This window comes from Bos indicus x Bos taurus, chromosome 13 (assembly GCF_003369695.1).
Source record: "Bos indicus x Bos taurus breed Angus x Brahman F1 hybrid chromosome 13, Bos_hybrid_MaternalHap_v2.0, whole genome shotgun sequence".
NCBI classification, from domain to species: domain Eukaryota; kingdom Metazoa; phylum Chordata; class Mammalia; order Artiodactyla; family Bovidae; genus Bos; species Bos indicus x Bos taurus.
The window spans coordinates 21,160,007-21,178,834 of record NC_040088.1 but is presented as its reverse complement, the minus strand read 5'-3'; the positions used below and the strand labels follow the sequence as shown (position 1 = coordinate 21,178,834).

The 18,828-nt window shown below is 47.9% G+C and overlaps 1 protein-coding gene across 1 annotated transcript in view; it reads left to right on the top strand.

The window, feature by feature from the left end:
• The window catches only part of EFCAB8 (EF-hand calcium binding domain 8), a 39,672-nt gene extending 27,733 nt beyond the window's left edge, over positions 1-11,939 (top strand). Inside the window, exons 18-24 of the mRNA XM_027558101.1 lie at positions 629-850; positions 1,394-1,531; positions 3,939-4,107; positions 7,983-8,115; positions 9,680-9,884; positions 9,968-10,066; positions 11,292-11,939. Coding sequence (XP_027413902.1) covers positions 629-850; positions 1,394-1,531; positions 3,939-4,107; positions 7,983-8,115; positions 9,680-9,884; positions 9,968-10,066; positions 11,292-11,588 — 1,263 coding nt within the window. The 3' untranslated portion in view covers positions 11,589-11,939. The remainder of the gene's footprint in view (positions 1-628; positions 851-1,393; positions 1,532-3,938; positions 4,108-7,982; positions 8,116-9,679; positions 9,885-9,967; positions 10,067-11,291) is intronic.
• The last annotated feature ends 6,889 nt before the right edge of the window (positions 11,940-18,828 follow it).

Here is an 18,828-nt window from a genome sequence, read left to right as displayed (position 1 = left end):
CCGTCTATGGGGTCGCACAGAGTCGGACACGACTAAAGCGACTTAGCAGCAGCAGCAGCAGCACTTTCTGCCATAAGGGTGGTGTCATCTGCATATCTGAGGTTATTGATATTTCTCCCGGCAATCTTGATTCCAGCTTGTGTTCCTTCCAGTCCAGCATTTCTCATGATGTACTCTGCATATAAGTTAAATGAGCAGGGTGACAACATACAGCCTTGATGTACTCCTTTTCCTATTTGGAACCAGTCTGTTGTTCCATGTCCAGTTCTAACTGTTGCTTCCTGACCTGCATATAAATTTCTCAAGAGGCAGGTCAGGTGGTCTGGTATTCCTGTCTTTATTCGGTAGCCGTTCATTGATCTATTATGATGTGTCAGGCAGTGTCATATGGGATAAAGTCATGAACAAAAAAGATACAAATCCCAGTCCTTGGGGAGCTCATAGTCTGGCCAAACGTTCCTAGTCACCAACTGGGTAGGTAAGGTGGTATTCCATCACTGTTCTCACTGGGCGTCTAGGAAACTGGGGGACCAGGTGGGTGTGGCTCCTTGCCCAGGCGTCTCAGCACTGTGCCACAGGGGAGCTCTGGCTCCCAGCACCCCTGAGCGGGTTCGCCTCTCTCGCACAGATAATCTTCTTACAGACCAGGCCTCGCCTGCCACACTCGGCTGCCTTGCTGAGCAGCTGCATGGACGGTTACATCTATGCCTGGTCCATCCATGGGAGCGGAGGCCTGCTGGGCAAGTTCCCTGTGGACTCTGTAGACGAGGGGGACGTGGTTGTGGGTGCCATGGCCACGGATCAAAATGACTGGATTCTTGTCACAGGGGATTGCAAAGGGTGCATCAAGGTGAGGAAGAACTGGCCCTGGGATCGAGGGGCTGGCCTGAGCCATGCTCTGGCCTCCTCTTTGCCATCGGTGGTCCTCGCCCCATCCCTATGTCCTCTGGGCACTCGATTCACTTGTAACACAGTGGGTGGTGGGGTGGGTTCCCTCAGAGTCCTCTCCTGCCCTCGTGGGCCCAGGGAAGTGAAGGAGGGCTTGGTCAGGGGGTCGCCCGCCCAGAAGACTTCCTGTGGGTCCTGTGCTTTAGAATTCTCTTCCTGCTGCTCCCTCACCCCCAGCTGTGCATCTGATCTGTGATCAGCTGTCTCAGGAGCTGATTTTGTGCTTTGTGGTGATGTGGGGTGTGAATGTCCCATCACTGGGTCTGTCACACTCTCCCTGTATGCTAGCTAAAGGTCTGGCCTAGAAGATGCCGTGGTCCCCTTGGCGGTGTGGGTAAGAACCAGCCCCCTGCGGTGAAGAGAAATGGTCTGGGGGGGACCCTCAGAGTGAGTCGGTGTTGGGGGTCAGGGAGTGCTGGGCTACTAATCCATGCTTTGTGTCTAGATCTGGGACATCAAGGATTACTGTGCACATTCTGACAAGCAGACAAACCATCCTAGTGAGATCAACAAGTTTCGGTTCTTAATTTCTGAACGGATTCAGGTCAGCCTCCCAAACTACAGTCCCCCGGAGGAGAAGAAGGTAGGATGATTACTGGGCAATTGCTGAGAAAAGTGCCTCTGAGCCCCGCCAATGAGTTGGGACCATGGTTCCCACACTGAGATTCGGAATCTTCCATGTTTTCTGTCGAAGGTTGTCTGATTGATGTGGAAAAGGTTTTCTGCTCACCAGAAGTCACTATTAACCAGTGAAACATAAGTATGCACACACCAAACACACTCACGTGCACACACATGTATACACGTACACACATATGCATACCTTCCATGGGCTTTGATCTTTGCAATGAAGGCCCTGAGGTCATAAATTCCTTTAAAAAGTAATGCAAATATTTATGTATTTTCTTGAGTAGGTAATGCATTTGCGTGTGTGCTAAGTCGCTTCAGTCGTGTCCCAGTCTTTGTGACTCTATGGACGTAGCCTGCCAGGTTTCTCTGTCCTTGGGATTTTTTAGGCAAGAATACTGGAGTGGGTTGCCATGCCCTCCTGCAGGGGATCTTCTCAACCCAGGGATCGAACCCACGTGTCTTTTGTCTCCTGGCGGGTTCTTTACCAATAAGGCCATGTTGGGAAGCCCAGATAATGCATCTACGTAGTTCAGAAATCACTGGCTATTTCCCCGATGACTAGTGAATTTGAGCACCTTTTCCTTAGTTGTCAGGAAAATGCAAATTAAAGCCCAAAGGTGGTATCACTGCTTATCTACCAGAATGACTAAAACTGAAATGACAGGCAATGCCAAATATTGGCAAGAATATAGGTCAACTGGTGATAACCCATCTAAAATTGCTTATTTTGATGGTTGTAACTCTGAATATATGAAAAGCCACTGAAGCCAGCACTTTAAATAGGTACGTTGTGTGTGAATTGTATTTCAATAAAACTGTGTTTAAAAGCTATAGAAACAATAGGACAAATATTCTTTTTTGGTTTTGTTTTTTTTTAACGAATCTTTGTTTGTAATTGTTTATCTACACATCTGGTAATTTATCCCAAGGAAGTAGTATGTAAAAGGACGTCAATCTAAGGCCTTTAATGCTACTGCCGTACTGCATTCCAGAAAGTTTATGTAGGTTTTCACTTTATTAGTTTGTTTTGCTTTATCCTTGACAGCATAAAGTTTTTATCATTAACAGTATTTATCTGAGTGAGCGCCCCCTGATAGATAGAGAAGGCATTCAATAAATAAATGTTTAAAGTGAAAAAAAAAAAACTTTTACTGATTTTTAGATATAAACAGTTTCTTTTGATTTTATGAAAATATCTTTGCTTATATTGACATCTGTCCTTATTTTATTGGCTATATATATTTTGTGAATTACCTCTTCATGTCCTTGGTCCAGTTTTCTTTTGTGGTGACCATCTTTTATAAATGATGTACAATCATCTTAAAACATATTAAAAGACATTAACTCATTGCCTGTCATATGTATTACAAGCATCCCCTCCCCCCAGGTTGTCATTTGCCTTTTAATTTATGATGAGTTTTAAATTACAACGTATTTTTTGGTGGTCAATTTTTCTTCCCATTGTGATATTTCCTGTCGCTTATCACTTCCTAATCAGAGATAATAGTCATTCTTTCTCTTCAATATTTTATGGTTTCATTAAAAAGGATTCTTCAACCCTTCTAGTGTTTACTTATAAGATATAAGACAATGATTTAAGTTTCACTACTTAGTTTATCAGGAATTCCAACACTGTTGATTGAATCCTGTTCTCTATTACCACCAATTTCCTACCATTCTTGTTATCAACGTTTTAAATATATATTTGGGTTGGTTTCTGAGATATTGTCTTCCATTGTCTAGTTTTTATTACTGTGATGTAACATACTCGAGTATGATAAAACATGTCCTCCTTCATTAATTTTGTTTTATTTGAAAATAGTCTTGGATATTTACACTCATTTTCCAATTAAGTAGGATTTTATTCTTTCATAGTACATTGTGATATATCACTCCATTTCTCACCCTATTCCATGCCTGATGCCCAACTAAATATCTTGAAAAAAAGACCTGGGTTCTTGTCTAACCCCATCACTTTCTAGCTGTGTGGTTCTGGGCTGATTACTGAATGTTTCTGACTCTCACTTCTCTCCTCTCTGCAGTGGTGAGACTCATACACATCCCATAAGGTTATTCTGATGTGCAAACGAAATAATCTGTACACAGGAAGCGGGCAAGCAATACAACAATATGCATTTTTTTTTTTTAAATGATTTTACTGAAGGGACCAGTGAGGGCCAGAGAAGTGCTTGGATTTACATAAGGTCACCAGAAAGTTCATGTGGGGGTGTATCTAGAACTAGAACTGTGGCCCATGTCCCAGCTCCTTCCAGAAGCCTCTGCTACCTCCAGCCCTGGGTGCCCTCTGCTGAGCCAGCGTCTTGGGAGTTTAATTAATTCTCTTTCACTGTCCCCTGTAGGTGGAGGCCGGCCAGACCATTTCCCTGATTCCACCCCAGCTTCTGATTAGCTGGAAGGCCCATTTGGATAGTGTGGCAGACATCCTATATGTGGACAGCCTCCAGCTGGTTATAAGTGCTGGCCAGGACCGGGACGTCAAGGCTTGGAAACTCTCTGGTGACGCCATTGGTACGGACGGTCCTGCTGAAGCTCAGTCATGCCCCATGGCCCTTCCTGGCCCTGACCCTGTTAGAACACAAGCTGGCATAAACCTCATATCCCATGGGGTGGAAGTTTCAGACCACAGCAGCTGTCTTTCCTCAAACAGTATCACAAGGTGTGAGTCTGTCCAATTGTCCATTCAGCAGTCTGTCCATCCGCTCATTCTCTCATCTGCTCAACACTATTTGCCTTTGCATATCAGATCATATATCTGATAAGGTACAGTCCATTCTCTTTTTAAAAATAAACTTAATTCTTGAGGTATAACATATGTAATGAAAAGCCCACAAACCAAAAGTATTCTCAGCTTAGTGAATTTTCAGGAGGTAAACGTATAGCCGTATAACCATCATTGTATCAAGAAACAGAACATCACCAGGACTCAGGGCTTCCCTCACCTCCTGACCCACTGTCTCTACCAACACCTTTCCAAAAGTAACCACTGTTCTGGTTCCTAAATCCAAAGCTTATATTAGTCTTGCTTTGAACTTTGTCTAAATGGAATCATTTGATAGTTTCTCCTTTGTGTCTGGCTTCTTTCTCTCAAACACCATATGTTTGTGCCATTCAGCCATTCGTTGACTGTAGCAGCTCATTCATTCTTCCTGCTGAGTGGTATTCTGTTGTTGATACCGTACTTTATCTATCTGTGCTATTGTTGGTGGGCATTAGGACTATTGTAGGCTATTAAACGGAGAAGGCAATGGCACCCCACTCCAGTACTCTTGCCTGGAAAATCCCATGGACGGAGGAGCCTGGTGGGCTGCAGTCCATGGGGTCGCTAAGAGTCGGACACGACTGAGCGACTTCACTTTCACTTTTCACTTTCATGCATTGGAGAAGGAAATGGCAACCCACTCCAGTGTTCTTGCCTGGAGAATCCCGGGGACAGGGGAGCCTGGTGGGCTGCCATCTATGGGGTCGCACAGAGTCGGACACGACTGAAGCGACTTAGCAGTAGCAGCAGCAGGCTATTAAAAACAAACACTGCTGTGAACACCCTCATACAGGTTTTTTTTTGAACAAGTGTATGCATTTCTGTTAGATATGTATTTATAATGGAATTGCTGAACCACAGAGTATACACATTCAGTGTCAGTAGATGCTTTAAACTATCTTTCAAAGTGCTCACCAGTTTTCACTCTTTCACCAGCTGCATACAGCGGCTCTTACTGAGTCATAACTTTGTGACTGCTTGATATCGTCATTGCATTAAATTTTAGCCATTTTGGTGAATATGTAGTGGCATTTTATTGTGGTTTTAATTTGAATCCCTGATGAGTAGAGGTTGAATATCTATTTATGTATTTATTGATCATATGTTTATTGATCAATTGTATATTTTATAGTTGTCCCATGTCTCTCATTCTCTCTTCTGTTCTTTACATTTTTTTTTTTCCTGTCTCTGCATTCCATTTTGGATATTTTCTACTGACCTGCCTTCCAGTTCGTTAATCTTGTCTCCTATGTGCAGTCTGCTATTAAATCCATCCAGATACTGTATTTTTTAGTTCTACAACACTCATTTGATTTATTCTACAAATGTCGATTCATGGTTGAAATTCTGCTTCTTTTCCTCCATTCTATTCATATTTTCCTTTATTTTATTTAACATTTTTACAACAGTTGTTTTAAAGTATTTACCTATTAACTCCAATGTCTGAATTATCTGTGAGTCTGATTCTAATGCCTATTTCTTCTTTTGATTATTGGTTATATTTTCCTGCATTTTCACATGTCATGTATAGAAAAACTCCATGAAACCAAACCAAACAAAAACCCAACCCAAATCAAGCTGAACTTTCCTGAACTTTGTAGAAAAGAAACTGCAAAGACTGAAGCCGATATGATTTTCCTCCAGCGCGTTGCTCTTTCCTCTGCATAGCGCTTCTCGTCTCAGTGCGGTTAGGAAGTGAGCTGGGTTGGGGCTGGATTGTAGCTCCAGGAGCCCTAGTTTACTTCTGGGTTCAGCTGATTCCAGGGTAAAGCCTGTTGTGTTTGCTGTTGGCTTCTTCCTCCAGTGAGACTCTTGACTCCTAGTGAGCTCATTCTGTCTTTCTAGCCCAACCCTCAGAACTTAAGCAATTGCAGGCCCTGATCTTCTTTCCACGTGGCGACCGCTCATTTGTCCTATGATCTCTAAGTCTGTTTTTGTTTGTTTCATTTGTCTGTTTCGTTTTTTAGATTATATAACTAAGATCATGAGGCATTTGTCTTTCTTTAACTTGTTTTACTTAACACAGTACTTTCCAGAGCCACCAGTGTTGTCACAAATGGCAAGATTTCTCTTTTTTTATGACTGAGTCATATTCTCTAAGCTCTCCTGTAGGGAAAACAACCATGCCTTTGGGACTCCACTAGACTTAATCTGTCATGCCAGCCAGATTGGCTCTTAGAAACTCTGCTGGTTTCCCTATCTTTGGGTATCTTTCTTCTGCTAAACGGAGCCTGATTCTCACTCACCATGTGTCCATACTCAGAAAATTGCTCCCAGAGAAAAAAGCAGTTCCCAATTTTAGTTCTTCTGGGAAGGACTCTTTCCTTTCTGTAATTTGGTTTGTCTAGTCTTCTCTGCTTCTATAGCTCTCCAGTGATTTTTTTAAATACAGTTTTTAGAAGTTCCTTTCCATTTACAGTTATTACAAAATATTGGCTGAATTCCCTGTGTTGGGCAGCGTACATCCTTGAGCCTGTCTTACACCTATAGTTTGTACCTCCCCGCTGGTAATCACTAGTTTGTTCTCTGTATCTGTGAGTCTGCTTATTTTTTATTATATTCATCAATTGGTTCTATTTTTTAGATTCCACTTATAAGTGATATAATGTTTGTCTTTGACTGATTTATTTCACTTAGCATATAGCCTTCAAGGTTCATTCTTGTTGCCACAAATGGTGAAATTTTGTTTTTTCTTTATGACTGAGTAGCTTTCAGTCATAAAGTAGCTTTTTACATATCAATTATATGTATTGATATACATACCACATCTTCTTAGGTTGCTTCCGTATCTTGGCAATTATAAATAAAGCTGCTATGAACATTGGGCTGTATCTTTTTGATTTTTTTTTTTTGCATGTATACCCAGGAGTGGAGTTGTTGGATTGTATGGTAGTCCTATTTTTAGTTATGGAGAACCCCCTATGCTGTTTTTCACAGCGGCCGCACTCATTTACATTCCCACAAATAGTGTACAGGGTTCCTTTTGTTCCAGATCCTCGCCAACATTCATTATCTGTGTTCTTTTTGATGATCGCCATTCTCATTGGTGTGAGGTGATATCTTATTCTTCTCCAGTGATTTGTAAAAATATGACTTTGTAACACATCTGCTTTGGTTTTCTTAATTAAAAAGAATTCTGCAGCATGAAAATGGCCTACAACTCACTATGCCCTGCCCAGAAGTAGGACTCATATTTCTCTATTCTTACTACCTACTTTCTACCCCAGCCCTGATCCTCCACAGACCCATTCCTAATCTCACATCTGATAGGTGGCTGATAGATGCCTGTAGTCTTGCACCATTGCCATTTTATGTGTGAGCCACTTAAAGCCCGTCTGAGGACTATTCAGTCATTGCCAAAGAACCTTCTCCATCTTAGCCTATATGTGAGGCAGGATGCTTTAGGCCTGAACTCCAAGTATACCCTAGGGTTAGGGTCTGACTCTTCCAGATATTTGCCAAGTAGCTAGCATAATGCCTGGGATATGTTGGGCATAGTTAGGTGTAGGCCAGGAACAAGGGATTGCTGGCTGCCTCTTGAGGGTGGATGGTGAGGGACAGAGTGTTTAGAGGAGGGAGTGGCTGGCCAGTCCTTGCTACTGAACTGGGTCTGGTTAAATCACAGGGACGTTTGGCTTGAGTGTTTGGAAAAGGCTGCAGGATACCCCAATGATGACTGATGGCGAACTAAATGAAAGATTAAAGAAAGAGGGTGACTTCTTCGACCCCAATGAGAAGACCTTCCATCTAGAGCTGCAGTGAGTTATCACAATGGTCACTAGTCACTGGTCAACTGGTTAACTCTGGTCTGGATCCCAGGAGCCCCCCCTTGTAGGGTAGTGCTGGGCATATGCAGGCAGGGCCTTCAGAATGTCACAGGTATGGGAATTGCAGGTGACTTGACTCTACAGGTGGTGGCTGTGGCCTCAGAGCCCGAGGCTCCGTACTAGCCCAGATCAGCTGTAAGACTGAGCAGTGAAAACCAGAAAATATAAAACCCAAGTCCTTAGATGGGGACCCTGCTCCAGAATCAGGGCCCCTGCTGGGACAGCCCAGGATTCTGGTCTTGACATATGTGTTATTTCTCTGAGTTGGGGGAGGCAGGTTGCTTGCTACCTGTTCTTTCCTCTACAGGTTCCTCCTCCACCTGTGCTCTATCCCTATTCCTGACCAAGTCTCAGATAAATTTTTTGTTGTTCAGTTGCTAAGTCATGTCCAACTCTTTGCGACCCCATGAACTGCAGCACACCAGGCTTCCCAGTTCTTCACTATCTTCCAGAGTTTGCTCAAACTCATGTCCATTGAGTCAGTGGTGCTATCCAACCATCTCATCCTCTGTTGTCCCCTTCTCCTCCTGCCTTCCATCTTTCCCAGCATCAGGGTCTTTTCCAATGAGTCAGCGCTTTGCATCAAGTGGCCAAAATATTGGAGCTTGAGCTTCAGTATTAGTCCTTCAATGAATATTCAGGACTGATTTCCTTTAGGATTGACTGGTTTGATCTCCTTGCATCCCAGGGACTCTCAAGAGTCTTCTCCAGCACCACAGTTTGAAAGCATCAATTCTTTGGCACTCAGTCTTCTGAGAGATGGTCCAACTCTCACATCTGTACATGACTACTGGAAAAACCATAGCTTTGGTTGGGTCATTCAAAAAATATTTATTGACTGCCAGGTTGTGCTAGGTTCTGGACATCCAAAACTATCCAGACATAGGTCCTGCCTCAGAGAACTCCCAGTCCACTGAGGGAGATGAATATGTAACCCATGGCTACAGTTCTATGTGGTAAACAATAGGACTATTAAGACAGGCTTGGCTCAGAGGATAATCACCTGACTGGGTGGAGCAAGTAAGGAAGGCTTCATAGAAGAGAGATTTTGGAGTTGGGTTTTGTCATGTAGGTAAGAGTTTGTCAGGCACCATAGAGTCCTCGTGGCTCCTATGCTCCTGTCAAGGCTTAGGCTTTTACAGTCCTGTCAGGATATATCAACAAGACAGAGGCAAGGTTCCCCTTGCAGGGAGAGGAAGTTTAGGTGTTCTACAAGGGGAGGCCCAGGGGAAGTCTGGATGGGGTGTCAGGCCTCCATAGAAGAGTATGTCGGGTGGTGGGAGGTGTCGTAGGACTTGTTGGAGGCCAGGATAAGCAGGGCTTTGTTAGTGTTAATTGAACACTTGCCCATTGATGGGCCCTGGGCTGTACAGCCTCAGGGGAGGGATGAGAAGGTTGGAGAGGATCCAGCCCAGAAAGGAGAAACCTGCCTGGGGAGGGATGTCCCACCACGTGGTACAGAGGGCATCTTGTGAAGGAAAGCCCCTCACATCAGGGAGGAGCGAGATCTTGCTGAGGCCCTGATGTACCAGCGGCGGGAACAGGTAGTCCTCTTGGATCTGCTGAATGGGAAGGCAGACACGGAGGCTAAAGCCTGGGCCAGGCTGCAAAAGATAACCCCGATGTCCCCATGGACTGGAAAGCGCTCCCCGGAAGACATTGAGGATACCTGGTGCAAGTGGGAATCCAAGGGCAAGCAGGTGAGGCTGGCGGGGCACTGAGTGGGTAGGGAAGCCCTCAACCCTCAGCCCCGAGCCCTCGCCCTTGCCTGGGACCCCTGCAGGAGAGCAAAGTGCTGGGAGCAGCATACAAGCCCAAGGAGCGGTTGCGGAGCCCTGGACTCCTGTTCACCAACGTGCAGTATGGCTGCATGAAGCACCAGGTGAGTCAGGGTGGGGTTAGCTCCCTGAGATGCTGGGCCTAGGGGCTGGGGCTCCCACCTCCATCATGCCCACATGGCCCTCCAGTGGGAGTGAGGGGCGCACCTTTCCTTAGCAGGATTCTGGGCCATAGGCAGCTCTGGGATGAAGCTGGTCTGGCTGGTTTGTTTGCCAAGGCCCTGCTTGAGGCCATGGACACAGTTTTTGTCCTTGAGGACAAACCTCATCAAGCCTATGGGAGGAGGTTGTTTGTGGACTTGGAATCTGTTGCTCGCCTTCAAAGCATTTTTCCCAGAGTCTGCTTGTTTGCTGGGCTTCCCTTGTAGCTTAGTTGGTAAAGAATCTGCCTGCAGTGCAGGAGACCCCAGTTCAATCCCTGGGTCAGGAAGATCCCCTGGAGAAGGAAATGGCAACCCACTCCAGCATTCTCGCCTGGAAAATCCCATGGACAGAGGAGCCTGGTGGGCTGCAGTCCATGGGGTCGCAATGGGTGCCATTCTGGAGTAGACACAGGGCCTCATGGTGCTAGGCACACAGTCAGCAAGAGACAGAGGGAGTGGAACAGGCCTGTCCTTGGGGAGAGAAAGGGACCAGGGACTTCGGACAGACCAGCCTAGAGTCCCATCCTGCCTCTTGCTTGGGCAGATCCCAGCCTCTCTCAACCTCTTCCTCCTCCTCGGGGGAGCTCCCATCCTCTGGGATGTGGACTCAAAGGCAAACCCCTGGCCCCAGGCTGGGGAGGGGCCAGTGCCAAAAAGGAACTTGGCTTCCTTGCCCTTTCCTGGAGATGGGCCTCCCAGCACAGCGTGGCGAGTGCTGCTGGGAGAGGTGGGGGCATGTCTGGAGAGTTCCTTGCATTCGAGCCCCACTCAGGGTCCAGCTCGAGGCCTCATTGTGAGATGGGGATGGTCCAGCACTGACCTCACAGGACTGTTGGCAGCACCAAGAGAAGGGCTGGGGGCTGGGCCTGGTGCCCAGTGGGCTCACTGCTCGGCCAAGTGTGGTCATCACTAATGTTGCTGTTCAGTCGCTAAGTCACGTCCTATTCTTTGTGGCCCCAATGACTGCAGCATTCCAGGCCTCCCTGTCCCTCCCAGGTCATCAGCAACAGGCGTGCAACTCTGGGGATGGCTCCTCTCTCAAAGGAAGCCCCCAGAGTCCATCCTCCCTGGGAACCTGCTCTTGGCCCCTGCTGTTCTCCACGCTCCCCTGCTCTGTTCCCTGCAGATCTCACCTCAGATCTACCAGAGCCTGCACTTCAGTGAGCTGGCGTCCACCCAGAACCCTGCCTTCAAGACGCAAAAAGTCCTGGACCAGCAGAGCTGGCTCACCCTCCTGGTGACCCAGCGCATCCGGAAGGACCTGGGTCCCTACAGGGACACCGTGCCTGAGCACCCGGCCAGCTCGCCCACCACCACGGCCTCCTCGCCTTCCTCACCCTCACTGTCAGCCTCGGGCTCCGGGCTCCTGGCGTCTGGCCTGGCCCCTTCCTCATGGTCCCAGCCCTCCCGATCCTTTTTGTAGCCCCCATCCACTCCTGCACCCTGTCCTCCCCCGTGGACCTGTCCCAGGTATCCGGGCACGTCCTGCAGAGGCTGGTGTCTTCCCTGCCCCACGGCCCCTCCCTCAGGCTGCTCTCCAGGCCTCTGAAGGCCCACCTTCCATCCTCCCACATTAGGCTCTGAGGTGGCCCATCCTCTCTCCAGTTCGCCAGCAGGGCCACCAGGCTCATGAGGTCCTGTCTGTCCCTGGCTTACCCTCTGCCAGGCCCAGAGGGTACAGACCTCGCCCTGGCTCTCCCCACTCTGCCATCTGGTGAAGCCAACCTTCTTCGCCAGAGTCCTGGAGAAGAAAAATAAATGTTCTCAGATGTTGAAGCCCCACCAGCCTTGGGATTGGGCTGTGTGTCCCTCACACCTTAGGCACCAGGCTGTGTCTCTGATTTGGGGTTGTGCTCCCCTAGGCAAGGGGATGTGGGGAGGAGAGTCCCTCCTCTCAGGACACCTGGTGTGGCTGGCTGGCAAGTAACAGGCCAAAGCAGGGGCAGGGGCTTCACAGGCCCTGGAGGTGCTGTGGTGGGTAGTGTGAGTGAGCGGAGAGGGGGAAGCAGCGGAGGAGAGGAGAGGAGGTCAGCCAGGCGGGTGGGACCTTGAAGACCAGGAAAACACATCTGGAGTGACTCTGAGTGAGACGGGAGCCATTGCAGGGGCTGGAGCCAGAGTGCGACATGATGGGATTGAAGCGGAGCCGAGAGGAGGCTGTTCTGAGCAGCGATGGCGGAGCTGGTCAGAGGGTGAGGGGGATGGTCAGGAGGTGAAGGTGGGGGGTGCCGATGTGCAGAGCAGACTGTGGGGGTGAGAGTGTCTTGCCCGACTTGGCTGGTTTTTGTCCTGAGGCCTGTACACAGCAAGTCCTACTGAACTCCCAGGAAGGTAGTCATCTTCTCCCCATTTTACAGAAGGGAACAGAGGCTCAGAGAGGGGAAGTAACTTGCCCGGGGTCATCCAGCATGGAAGCCAGAGTGGGATCCGCGCCCAGGCCAGGCTGACGCTTAAGCCCAGCTTCCCTCTCCTGGGTGCCTTTGCCCTACACTGGCTGGGTGACCATCTGCCAGGACTAAATCTCTCCCAGTCCCGTCTGGAAAGCTAGGCAGATCCTCCTGGTGATTTAAAAGATTAAAATAAAAGACACTGTTCTCAGTGGGTGGCACTGGATAGATAGTTTAGGGCTGAAGATCTCTCAGAGTGGAGGAGGAAAGAGATACCTCTAAAGCCTGGTGAGAGAATCCAGAAAATCCAGGTCTCTCAATCCTAGTCTCTCAACGCTATCCCACCTGGCTTGCATACCTCCTGGGACAAGGGCCTCAGTCCTTGCAGAGTTGGGGACTGTTAGAACATCCTTCCTTGGGTGGCATCCACGTTTACTTCCTGCTCTGGCCCAGTTCTGTCCAGGAAGGTGATGAGGAGGGAGGCAGTGGGGATGCCAGACCGTGTGCCCCCAGCTTCTTACAGGGGCCACAGGAGAGACCTAGTGCCCACTACGGACCCCTATCACCAGCCCTTCCTTTCCTGGACACCCCGTCAGCAGTGACTGCAGAGCCAGATAGCCAGGCTGGAATTCCTGCCCTGCAACTCTTGAGCTGCGTGACCACATGCAGGCCACATCCCTCTCGTTTCCCAAAGTTGTGCCTCTTTCGAGGGGCTGCCAGGAGAAGAGGGCAGGGGGCGGTACAGTGAGTTCCCATCTACAGGTCCAGCAGGGCAAGCCCTCCATGAAGGGTGCTTATTAGGGTGATTTTTATTTCTCCCCTCCCTTGCGAAGCCCAGGTCTCAGGTATCCTAGGATGTTGCCTGATGTGTCTGTGCTCTTTTGAAGGGTCACCTGAGACCTTCCTTCCTGTCACAGAGGGACCTTCTGGAGGGCATGTCCTCACTTGGCCACATGGTGGGTTGGTAGCATTGATGGGAGACAAACTGGCAGGTTAAGAAGGGAGAGGGCGCCGGGAGGTCTGCTGTTCTGAGCTCTGGCGGTGAACGAGGCCTCCCTTTCCTCCCCTTTCTGACTCCAGAACCACTGCCAAAGCTGAGGGACTCAAAGGACTTGGGGCTGAGTGTTGGGGACAGACCCCTCCTGGAGCCCAGCCCCAGGGAACTGCCCCAGGGCCAGTGTCTGAGAACTGAACAGAGCAGGAGGCTCTTTACCAGCGTGAGAGGCAGGACCAGGTGGTGTCCACACACCCAGGATGGAGGGGATTCTAGGACCCCAGAGTCTGGGCCAGCCTTCCAGGCTACCTAGAGCTTCCCATAAGCCTGTAGGCCCCATGATGGGGAAGAGGGGTGGATAGGGGCACTCCAGTTTATGCTCCCTGACCTTGACCATGACACATGGTAACCAGCAGTCTCAATCCCTCCTCTGTAGAGATGAATCATCCCCAGAGCCCTGGGAGGGTGAAAGTGGCCTGAGAAACCACTGTGACCACTGTAGGGCTTCCCACTGCCCAAGCTGTGTGCTTCCTCAGAGCTGGCTCTGGTTTGGAGAAGTAAAGGCTGTATTATTTCCTCCACTTTGTGTGAAGGGCTCATAGCCATCATCACAATTGACAAGGGCCTTCCATGCCAGGATCTGGGGGCCTCAGTTCACTCTGACCTCTGGGAGGAGGTGAGGACTAGCGTCTCCTAGGCGCATATGGGGAAATTGAGGCCAAGAGGGAAACTTTGTCCAGGTCGCAGGGTGAGGGAGCTCAGGACAGGGGCAGGGCCTAGGATTTTGCCTCATCACTGGTTCAGGCAGCTCTGAGTCTTGCAGAAGGGAGGCCCTGCCCATCAGCCCCAGGCCTACCTGGCCTGGCATTCAGGGATTAATAAGGATTAATGAAAATCCTGGGGCTTGAGCTAGGCTTACCAGAGGCGCCACTCCGGGGACCGTGGGGGATGACTTGGCGCTCTGTACCTCCGGTTCTGTCTTGGTCACTGCAGAGAGTTAACTCCCACCCTGGCTGGCCGCCTGCTCCTCTGCTCCTGTCTAGTGGGTGGGCCGGGTGGTGGGAGGGCGGCAAGCCTTGTGCATTGTGGGCCTGGAATGGGGGTGGGCCGCGAGACCCCTTTGTTCTCCTGCAGGATGCTGCCCCAGAGCCAAGCCCCTTCTGATTAGAGCAGGCCTATGTTGTGGACCTTGGATTGCTCTGGGTCCCTCTAGGGGTCCATCATGACAAATAGATGGGGAAAAAATGGAAACAGTGACAGACTTTATTTTCTTGGGCTCCAAAATCACTGTGAATGGTGACCGCAGCCATGAAAGTAAAAGACGTTTGCTCCTTGGAAGAAAAGCTATGACAAACTTAGCATATTAAAAAGCAGAGACATCACTTTGCTGACAAAGCTCTGTCTAGTCAAAGCTATGGTTTTTCCAGTAGTCACGTATGGATGTGAGAGTTGGACCATAAAGAAGGCTGAGTGCTGAAGAACTGATGCTTTCGAATTGCGATGTTGGAGAAGACTCTTGAGAGCCCCTTGCACTGCAAGGAGATCCAACCAGTCAATCCTAAAGGAAATCAACCCTGAATATTCATTGGAAGGACTGACACTGAATCTGAAGGTCCAATTTGGCCACCTAATGTGAAGAGCTGACTCATTGGAAAAGACCCTGATGTTGGGAAAGATTGAGGGCAGGAGAATAAGGGGACAACAGAGGATGAGATGGTTGGATGGCATCACCAATTCAATGCACGTGAGTTTGAGCAAACCCCGGGAGATTGTGAGGGACAGAGGAGCCTGGCATGCTGCAGCCGATGTGGTTGCAAAGTGTCAGACATGACTTGGCGACTGAACAACAAGGGGCCCGTCTCCTTGTCTGTGCAGTGGGGTTGTTCAAAGGCTCTGGGGACTGCAATGCCCAACCAGGGTCTAGTGATTTTGAAGGACGGGTGCTGTGGGGCATGGAAGGGACACTTCTGGGGCAGGTGAAGGGAGGACAGTGGTGAGTAAGGAGGACCTGAATAAAGCAAAAGGCTGAGCTGCCTGCAGTGAGGGGTCCTGGTGAAGAGCAGCCCCACCCCCTCCCCGTGGATGAGAGCCCCCTGGCTGTGCCCTTCCCTGCAGTCTGTGCACCTACTCAGCAGCCTGGAGTGGGCGGGACGGGCAGGCTGCTCTCTGGGGCACAGTGGGGACAGACCCTGGAATCCTGCCCTCCCTTCGGCTTCCATAATCAGTCCACCTGAACCGACTGGAATTTGAAATGATGTGAGAGGGCTTGGGTGGGTGAGCAAGCACTTTGGGCCAGGAAGGTCTGGGTTGGTGTTGCAGCTCCGCCATGGCCCCTTCCGTCACCTTAGGAAATGACTCCACCTCTCGGTGCCTCAGTTGCCCTGTCTGTAGGGAGGCTTGGTCCCTGTGGTGAGGAGGAGGTGGGAAGATGAGTGTGAGCGCACCTGTGCATTATGGAATGTTTGTGGACGATACGCTTGTCCATCTAGAAAACTCAAGAGGGAGAGGACCATGGCGGAGTGAGGTTGCATGATTTTCTTCCACAGCAGCTGTGACCATAGAGAATGTCCCTGAGGGTAAAGATCCCATTTACAATCAGCCTAAAACTGATTAAAATATCTGGAACTAAAATCTGACCAGAAAGGCAGAGAATTCATATGAAGAAAGCAATGGCACTTCATTAAAGGTGTTGAAGTAGGATCCCATGTTCCGGAAGGAGAAGAGCTGACGTGTGGCCAAGACACTTAGTTTTCATCCACGAATTCATAAAACCAGTGCAAGTTTAGCTGTTAAAAAAATGCAACTTGACAAAGCTGATTCTAAAGTTTGCCTTGACAGACTTCCCTGGTTGTCCAGTGGTTAGGACTATCTTCCAACGGAGGGGATGTGGGTTCGATCCCTGGCCAGAGAACTAAGATCTCACATGCTGAGAGGCAACCAAGCCTGCATCCCATAACTACTGAGTCCACATGCATCAACTAGAGAGAAGTCTGCAGGCTGCAACTAAGACCTATTGCTGCCAAAAAAAGAAAAAAATGCTTGCCTTGAAAGAGAAGTGTATGAAAAGCAGAAATAAAGAGAATGGTACTCAATATAGCTCCTGGAGGAGGAAATGGCAACCCAGTCCAATATTTTTGCCAGGATAATCCCATGGACAGAGGAGGGGACAGTCCATGGGGTTGCAGAGTCAGACACAACTTAGCCACTGAGCATGCGCGCACACACTCAGTATAGCACATACCAACACACATTCCAAAGCTGGAGTAACTTGAAGAGTACGGTTTCGTACAGGACAAAGCAGGGAACCCAATGAAGTGATGAAGCCCAGAGGCTCTGCACTGACTCTGTTTCCAAGCTACAGATGGAAGATGGATCATTTAATACAGTATTGTGGTTTCTAGGAAGCAATTTAGTTTTAAAATTAAACTAGATCTCTACCTTACACCAGGCATAAAAATAAATTTCAGATGCATTATAAAGCTTTTACACATTTAAATCTTATATGTGTGCACCAAAGAGCTCATATCTATATCTACAGTATGTAGGTATGTATATACATCATATATAAATTATAAAATTACTAGAAGGAAGTATAGGAATATATTGTTGTAATCTTGGAACTGGGCAGAACCTTCCTAGCAACACATACATCTTAGAAGCTACAAAGGAAAAGGCTGATTTGACTTTGTACATAACATTTTCTAAAAAAATAAAATACTTTGAATAAAGTTAAAAGACAAAATTTTGGAAGAAAGTTGTAGGATGACTGGAAGAGTGAGATTGGGAGAGGCATTTGGGGGAGGGAGTGGGGTGTCTCCGGATTCACTTTTCCTCAAACCTCAATATGGTGCGTTAATAACATTCTTACTAATAACAAGAATAATTTTCATAGAAACTGTGGGATAATACCAGGTTGGATATGTGTGGCTCCCAGGTCCACTGAGTGCTGGGAGGGACAGGGAGTGTCAGGATGCTGTGATCCCTTGAAGCCCCCTCTGACCATGGAGACCATCAAAGGACAAGCCCTGGGGCCATGTGCTGGAGGGTGACCAGGGGCTGGTGAGTCCCCAGGGGCTGGTGAGGAGCCTGGCTGATGGCCAGAGGGGCAGCTTCTGCAGCAGGACAGAGGCTTGTCCAAGGTGATCTCTCAGGAGACAACTATGTTTCCGATTTACCTACATTTCTAATGCCCAGTTGAGCCCTTGCCAGCCTCTCCACCTGCCTGTCTCTGGCTTTATGAAGTCCCTCCCTTGAAGACTTCCTGTGCCCTTTCCAACTGGACCAGCCTGCCCCCATCTCGGACAGCATCACCTTGTCCCCAAGGACTGGGCCTCTTATCACCTGCCTGGGGCCAGAGGTTGACAGTGGTCATTTACCCATCATTCACCCAGCACCTACTGTGTGCTATACTCTGTGCTGAGAGCTCCGTGGGAGGTCCATGGCGTTTTTTCCACGGATACTCACAGTAGACACTGGCTTTAGCACTTCTGTCAGCTCTTAAGTAAATACCAGAACAGGTGGGATTCAGCTATGGCAAAGATTACACACATAAACTATGAGTGACTGGTTAGGGAACAGAAACAAAAAGCAATTTACATCTGCCTTTCTAATAGTATACTGAGATGACCTGCTATCAGAATTTATAGAATTTCCTTACAATGTTTTCAAAGTATCCCAGAGTCTCTCCTTTACGGGATTTAAAATATCTTATAACTTTTTTCAATTTTCAAAATCATAGTAATATATATAATATAATATTAATATATAATATATTGATGATATAATATATGATAATATATTATATATAATATTATAATATATACAAATATATACATAATATATATATAAAATGTAAAGTTTATCATCTTAACCTTTTCAAAGTGTATAGTTCACTGGTATTAAATATATTCATAACATTGTTACAACCATCGCTAACATCCATCTTCATAGCTCTTTCCATGTAAAACTGAAGCTGTGTACCCATTTAACACCGACTCCCCATTCTCCCATACCTCAACTGGTGGCAACCCATCTACTTTCTGCCTCCATGCATTTGACAGAATAAGTATCTCATATAAGTAGAATCATAGCACATTTGTCTTTTTGTGACTGGCTTATTTCATTTAGCATCATGTTCTCAAGGTTCATCCATGTTGCGGCATATTGCAGAACTTTTTCCTTTCAAAGACTGAATAGTATTCCATTGTATGTATAGAACACATCTGGTCTATTTCATTTATTCTGTTGATGAAAACTTGTGTTGCTTCCTGCTGTTACGAATA